At 33.6% G+C, this 8,270-nt stretch overlaps 1 protein-coding gene across 1 annotated transcript; it reads left to right on the forward strand.

Annotated features, from left to right (window-relative positions):
* The first annotated feature begins 465 nt into the window (after window positions 1-465).
* LOC127833390 (protein turtle-like) lies at window positions 466-7,089 on the forward strand. The gene is made up of 13 exons (XM_052358614.1): window positions 466-899; window positions 1,062-1,352; window positions 1,540-1,827; window positions 1,923-2,228; window positions 2,330-2,620; window positions 2,904-3,188; window positions 3,921-4,211; window positions 5,002-5,109; window positions 5,263-5,308; window positions 5,591-5,634; window positions 5,880-5,928; window positions 6,101-6,162; window positions 6,352-7,089. Exons 2-13 carry the CDS (start codon window positions 1,280-1,282, stop codon window positions 6,537-6,539), a joined length of 2,031 nt encoding a protein of 676 aa, XP_052214574.1. The 5' UTR covers window positions 466-899; window positions 1,062-1,279; the 3' UTR covers window positions 6,540-7,089.
* Window positions 7,090-8,270: the final 1,181 nt, after the last annotated feature.

Here is an 8,270-nt window from a genome sequence, read left to right on the forward strand (position 1 = left end):
TGTGATGATATGCTGTGTTTTGCAATAGTATGATGTGTGTTTGTCATAATATGGTGTGTGTTTTTCTTGGTATGCCGTGTGCTTGTAATGGTATGCTGTTTTTTGTCAACCCAAACGTTTTCATCACAGAAATATGCAATGATTCGGATTAAACAAATCAAATAAGCAATCAAACCATCTCAATTATTAACATAACATGATGAAATTATTGTTTTGATTACGGTTTTTCATACGATAGATATAATATCCGAAAGCAGTAATGATACATTCATGAATAACATTCGTTTACTTAAAGAGAACGAGTTAATGGTTATGTTAATGTCAATGTTGGAGTTGCATAATGGGTATGATCTGTTATGTATCAATACATGTACTTGAATTCGATGAGTGACACTGTCTGAAATTAATGAACTGTTACACATGGTCTCAATACTTTTGTAATAGTTCAACTCAGAATCACACACATAAAATCAAGATTGGAATATGTTAAGGAATCCGAAAATTTGAAACGTATAGCTCATTTATTTAGATCGACATTATTAGATGTTGTCAAATAAACCGACTGGCTGATATTTTGATCGGTATATTTGCAGTACCTCTAACGAACTTAACCATTCTACCAAAGACGTCCGTTGCGTACCCCGTTTTCAATGTCACATCGAACTTTACATGCATTACGTCATTAACCCGACCTGCGGCTAGTGTTCACTGGTTCAATGACAACAACAATATAACTCACCTAGCTACATGTTCACAAAAAAATGACGTCACAAGCAGTGAATTGAAATATATATCAAACACAACCGGGTACAGTAGTGGAAAAATATCCTGTGTTGCAAATTACAAGTACAACGTCATCAGTACAAGTTTAACAGCTTACCTTAGCATTCAAGTTCAGTGTAAGTACTTATTGGATTTGATATGTGTTGCTATCAAGAAATTATATGTATATTACATACTGTTTTTTTTTAACTTCCTTACGATTCTTCGCAAAACGAATGTTTGATTATTTTTTCTGATTACGTATTTAAAAACTTATGTTTTTCATATTTCGTTTACAGTCCCCGTTTCGAAGCCAATTGTGACAATCAACGATCTAAGTGCATCAACAACGTTAGCAATACGAGAGGGCAGACTCGTGCATTTGAACTGTTCGTCTTCAGGATATCCACAGCCTTTTTATAACTGGACTTACCCGGACGGACGGGCGACCGGTTCTCTTCTGAGTATTTCATTCGCTCGCAATAATGGTAATGTGTCATGCAAGGCATTTAATGTCATGCGTACATTAGATGGAACCAACAGCGCTCAGGTTACAGAACAGATAAACGCATTAAATATAAACGTACTGTGTAAGTATGATTAACACCATGCATTACACATATCGGTAAATTAGGAGACAATCTATAATAATAGTAAGACATGCGTTTGTTAATGTTCTCAGGATTGACAAAATGTACATATACAACTTAAGAGATACTCACTTTAGAAATTGGCATTGTTTATTTACGAATAACATAATGAAATTTGCAATTATAGATCCACCAGTCATAACACAATTAACAAGCAATGGCAAGAATATAGACATGATTTATAGTGCAATCAAAACACTGAGAGGTGACAACATCAACATTGTCTGCACTAGTGACGCCAATCCACCGGCTACTGTATTATGGCGTGACCAACTGATCCCGTCACCAACCCTCAACGTTACAAGTGTACAATATGACGCTGTGTGGACTTGCCAAGCTTCAAACTCTATGACCGAATATGATGGAGTAGCATCAACGTCTTCTGTAACAAAAACCGTATCAGTCAGCGTATTATGTAAGAACGGATCCAGCCCTTACTCAGATTAATATGCCTTGCTTAACGTTTGTTGATGTTAATATTTGTTGAATCTTTATATTTTATTTCTGTAGATGGACCTGGTGTTCCTATCATCACGTATAGAATTTTACCAAACTCAGATGAACGTTGGAATGTTCCAAATGGACTTATTAGAGTCGTAGTAGGGAGAACCATCATGTGTATGTGTTCCGTTGATAGTTTTCCAGCTTCGACATACACCTGGAATACCGGACACGAAAGGAGTATTCAGACGATAGCAAATGTCACACGAACAACAAACACAACATACATTTGCACAACAAGGAATTTTATGGATACATCATTTAAAGGCAGCGCTGTTGGCAGCAATTCTTCCTCAGTAAACATTGATGTACTGTGTAAGTAAAATATTGCATGTGATATAGATTCGCAAGAATCGTACAATTTCAATATATTGAAAACGCCCATCGATTAAATACATATGCTATACTCTTTATAGATGGTCCTGCGAGCATAGCATTAAAGTACAACAATGTCACATCAATAGGACATGCACTTCCAGTCATTAAAGGATGGTCGTTTACATTATTATGTTCGGCCATAAGTAATCCAGCTCCTAGATATGCTTGGTCCGGACCTGTAGATCAAGAAGGGGATGTTCTGATTATAAGAAATGTGACAAATGACACCAACAGAAATGTAACATGTAGAGCAGAAAACACCATGGTAGATAGCGTGGGGAAGAGAGTTATTGGGACAGCACAAGTTGCTGTTTTAATAGAATTGTTATGTAAGTACAGTTAGCAAATAATAATATTCAAGCACTTGCGAACACTGCTTAAAGATTGAGCATCACATGTTATTCTTCATATGTTGGAGGTATTTAAACACTAATAATGTTCGTTTAACTATTGAATTAATTGCATCATACGAATAATCCAATAAAGATATGCCGCAATTATAAAATGTAGTTGCATGTATAAGTATGCAGAATTACACGTTCAAATATCCGTTGAACTGATTTTATTTCTTGTACTATGTACACACAAATACGCTTTGTTTTTTTTTTACAGATTCGCCCGATGTTCAACGTTTACAAAACCAAACCGTACTACTGAATACTTCTTTCACAGTTCTGTGTAATTTAACTGATGTTGGTAATCCACCAGCCTCAAACTTTTCATGGATAAGGAGAGACAATCAAACAGTTGTCGGAACTGGAAAAACACTAACCCTAAACAACATTGGATTGGCAGATGAAGGAGAATACCAGTGCAATGCTTCGAACCGCATGCAATCAATAGGCAATGAAGTAGTGTACGGATTTAGTCAGTCGACATTCTTCATAAATGTTGGATGTAAGAAAACATTTTTAATTCGTATGTGTGTTAACACAGTTTTTAAAAGCATTAGCCAGTAAATACAGAACTTCATGGTGCTTGAATTATATGAATTATGACTTTCGACGCAGATTTTGTATAACATTACGCAATGTCGGTACAATCCTTTCCAAGATACGATAGGTAAATTATACATTATTTAAAATAAAGTGTTTGATGTAAGTGTGTTTAACTTTTGAAATTGAATACCTGACTGATATAAATCAATGTGTACATGTATATGATGTGTAGGTCATGTTCGAACATGGGCCATGCCGGGTGAAAAACAATGTCACGGGGTCACATAGTGCATTTTAAAATGACTCATTACGAGATCCACGTATCGTATGATCGTTTGCAGACAGCTTTAACAATACAAAGTATTAGTGTGAACGACTTTGGAACGTATAAAATTAATGTGGTTAATACATTAGGCTAAATAAATGAAGTGTTTAGTTTGCACGCCCGAGGTTTGTTCATTACACATGTATGCTCTGACTGGACTTAAGTATTCATTTGTAATTATTTAAGTAAACTTACATATAATACATGCAAGCTATAACTGGCATATTATCACTATTGTAAATATATCTTATTTATTGTCATTGATCGAAACAAAACACAATAAATTATATTCAGCGTTTTTGTAATAGGGATGGTAATATGAGGTATTTAATACGTATATTAACCAAAATATATGGTTAATTGTAGCTATACCAGAAACACCACAAAATGTGCATGTGTCACAAAAAGGAATAACCGAGCTTGAACTTCAATGGATACCTGGATTTAATGGCGGAGCAGAACAAACCTTTCAAATTATCTACAAAAAAATCAATATTGAAAGCTGGACTGAGACACATGCTCCCGCAAATAATACCAGACATACTTTATCTGGGTTAAGTGCGGGCACAGCTTACCGATGCAAAATGCGGGCGGAGAACATTTATGGAATCTCGCCATGGACTGAAGATATTACCGTATACACTCTATTGGAAAACGGTATGGTTTTTGTGTTTGTTTGCATTTACAGTACTGCGGGATGCTTTCATTAAAAAATAAATAAACTCGGCCGAATTGTTATGACGTCACCATTCTAGTGATTGAGATAAACAAACCAATCGTTCGAATAAAAACGATTTTTTTTAATCTCAGTCTTTTATGTGATACAAAGTTTTACTTTAGCAAACCAATACGACCACGCTTTTTGATTAACAAACATTTAACAAACTTATACGTACATTTTAATGTTTAACTTATATTCAAGTTTGAGTAACGTGGATACTTACATTTTGATTTGAGTTAAATGTATGTTGTTAATACCGCAAATTGTTGTTACAATTGCTGACTATTGTTTAAAACATGTCAAAAGATCCGAGAATAAATGATAAGGATTCTTTTGTTTTTACGTGGGGGAAAAAAGCAAAGTATTCAATTTCGTCAATGCGTAGTCATGTTGAATAATTATATGTGAACAATGAATGTTTATGGGTATTGTCAACTGTACGAAAGATTAAACGAAAGGTAAGGGTATGGACAAAAGATATGTCACACGTGCCGTCCGTTTTCATATGCTAATGGTAGTTTCGTTTTTTTTAGCATTTACAACCTTCATAAAACACATTATTATCGTTTATATCTAGCCTATTCTAAATATAAGTTAAACAATAGCACACAATTGTGGAATTTGTATTGATGCATTTTTTTGACAATTAGACATACAGTTTTGGTTTCACATGTAACAGTACTCCTCGGTTCAACACACACACATAAGCATTGTAATTAGTTGCAGATTCACAAAGCTCAACTCTGTCAGCTGTTGGTGGTGCGGTAGGCGGCGTTATTGGATGTATTGCAATAATTGCGGTTGCAATAGGCGTTTACAGATACAGATTTCATGGTAATAATTGAGACGTTAATACAGAAATTACTTAATATACTTTTTGTTTTTATGTAGTATTGAGTATTGCGCGGACAAAATGTGCGTTTCTTTTAGAGCATATCTGAAATCAAATGCACCATAACTTTGCTATAGTTGAATTTTGTGTTTCAGATTTAGCATTGCCAACTTTTTGTATTTGGGATAATGTTCGACGCAGGTAAAACCTTCGTAGTACTTCACTATATAAATGCGACTCCATAAAGATGTTTAGGTTGTCGTTACTTACATTTCTAAAAGCTTTATTTTATGGTATGCTTCGTATTGTGTAAGATGCGTATAACTATTTACATTTATATTTCATTCTATAGATCTTTATTTAAGTAACTCGTCTACGTACAGAATACTCATTTTGTTAAATAGTTAGACATACAATTATAGACAATGTTAAAACACCTATTACATATGAACATCGTTGGGCGTTACTTTTCTTTTTTTTAAGTTTGCAAAGAAAACGACGTCAATGCGAGACATATGATAACCTAGGTAATGTCCAGATTGTAAAGAACTTATGAACATTAAATTGTTCATCACTGTGTTTTAAATTTGAGTTATATACACATTTAATTAATGTTTGAATAGTTTATTTAATTACATCTTTCTAAAAATTCTAATTGTATACGTTAATTATTAGTAAATGCGTCCCGCATTACGTTACACCTGTATGTATATACTTGAACATGTGGAGTATCATAATTTATTGTACGAAATATATCAATATATCTTTGTAGATACAGACACATACACCATACGTTACTACGACGATATTGTTCGAGAAAAGTATGTAATCACTGCTTAATGTGTGTTCACTTGCGAATCTCATATGTGTTATATATCATGACAGCAGCATTAACATTTTTGTTCAAAATTTCCAGATACAATGCTTAGTCGATTTTATATTGTAACTTATGTAATACAAGTGTAAGATCTTGAATGTCGAGCTAATTTTCAGACGAAACCTCGCCGATACATCATCAGGCAGTTACGAGACTTACGACTTCGGCAATGTTGTTCGTATGTCTAAATATAATACTTATACTCGTACCTGTTTTGAGTTCACAATTAAAGTAATAGCAATGCAAAAACTTTTATATAATAAATTATATAAAAATATTTGAGTCATATAAAATACATTTATTATTTTGATGCGTTGTAGAGCGAATATGCTATTCCAAAACACAAAAGGTCTACGTTGCATTTCAGAACAACGTCAGGCGAATACTTATACAACTTTTCCTGGAGTTGAAATGAGAGAATTAACAGGTCCTCCTAACGACATTTTGCAAGACAGCCAAGCGCTTGCTAAGGAAGAAATCGCGAGTTTCTCATTTGAACCGAAACTGATCGGCGAGGAAGAGGACTATGTCAATATAAAACTGTCGGGTTTATAAAAGTAGAGCTTTATATCCAAACCATTCAATACACATGTGGCGACTTCATTTTTCAAAGCGTTGTATCACGCTTCTGACACTACTTTAATACAATACAACAGTATGTATTAGTTTGGTTCATTTTAAATTGTGTTGTTATGTACAAGAATTTCATTGCGTGTGCACAGATTTTGTCAAATGGTTATTTTTTTATAACATATGATAAGTCATTACAATTTGGGTTGAGCATCGTCCCAGGAAAGCATTTATCTGAATCATTTTGAATACTATCGATAATTGATTGTTTTTTAAGAAGATTTTCAACGGATTATATCTTGCAATTTTAATAATCGGAGCTTTCGTGTTGGTTATGTCATTTATTTTTGGAACATTCGTAAGGAAAATAAATATTTATATGACTTTATTTATCCGAATCAAGATGGTGGTTTCTGAAAAGAATGTGTTTGATTGTTTAACACTTTCATTGCTGAGGTAACTAGTTATTTCAAACTATTCTAATGATGTGCAGGCATCAGGTAAAGTCGTACAATCTTTAATAAACATTCAGTAAACTGTTTAAGACAAGATACTTGAATAAATATTCTATGGATATTTCAAACTTGGTATAAAAAATGAAATTTAAAGAAAATAGAAGTAGTATGATTGATAAGGTGAGCTAATTAAAACGAAAAAATCTTCATTCTTATTGGGCTTACATAATGCTGTCTCAACAAGATTCGTTCATTCTTTAAAACAGATTAATAAAAAAATGGCTTCAAATTTACGTACCAAAACTAACAACTTAGGCATTGTATGTAAGAGAAGAAAAGTGAACAAAAATATATATTGTGATAACCCACTCCCATTTCCTTAGCATATCTGAAATAAAGCACTTATGTTTAAGTCGATAACCTAATATACCAAATAAAAAAGAATGCTACAGTTAAAACAGTTCACGCACATGTGTTTTATATCGTTTAGATGTAATATTTATTGTGATCGAAACGTATGTAACTCTTACATTATTATTTTGGTAAAAACAGGCCCAAGTATTCACATCTAAAGTAACGCTGAGAATAATCTTAGTAGATAAGTAGCTTTAGTATGTGCAGCTCCAAATCATTACAATCGTTTATTTCTTGTACGATAATATTTGTCGTTGGAGACAGGAATAACATAACAGTCAAGGTAATATGATGTATTAGCAAAACAAGGCGATTACTCATTATGTACGGATTGATACGACATATGTGAAATCACTGCTAGTGAAATAACAGCGATCGTCAATTGCTTTAAGACAAACCCAGTTGTAGGCTGTTCGTTCAAGCACAGGCAGCTTGTTGTAGGCAGGAAACATCATTTAAATATTCATGTAGAGATAATGTCCATCATCACAATATCTAAAACTATAATATAAACGTTCACATTGTCTTATGAACAAGCTTAACTTGCCCAAAGATAGTCAGAATGACCCAAGCACATTAAATATGGTAAAAAAAGCTCAGCTCACGTAAAGCAGCTGTCATTGATGTTTCACATTTCATCAAACGAATGGTTCACAGGCACAGACAGGCCCTTATTGACAAAGGAATGAACTTAACTGTTCGCGAAATGTCTTTTTAGACATGCTAGAAATTCGGAAAATATATAAATATAGAAAATGATCTGAGTACGTTTAATGCAGTCGGATCAACAATTGTGACTTTAAGAGTGATACCAACGTTTCGGTTTAGACATACAAGCAAAATTCCC

The sequence above is a fragment of the Dreissena polymorpha genome, chromosome 6 (assembly GCF_020536995.1).
Source record: "Dreissena polymorpha isolate Duluth1 chromosome 6, UMN_Dpol_1.0, whole genome shotgun sequence".
Classification (NCBI taxonomy): Eukaryota; Metazoa; Mollusca; class Bivalvia; order Myida; family Dreissenidae; genus Dreissena; species Dreissena polymorpha.

Bases quoted from the DNA above. Each gene is read 5' to 3' on its own strand.
- LOC127833390 (XM_052358614.1), top strand. From the start codon at position 1,280: ATGCGTACATTAGATGGAACCAACAGCGCTCAGGTTACAGAACAGATA. The intron at 3,189-3,920 runs GTAAGAAAACAT...GGTTAATTGTAG, and splicing joins ATTCTTCATAAATGTTGGAT to CTATACCAGAAACACCACAA. The intron at 5,929-6,100 runs GTATGTAATCAC...GCTAATTTTCAG, and splicing joins GACGATATTGTTCGAGAAAA to ACGAAACCTCGCCGATACAT.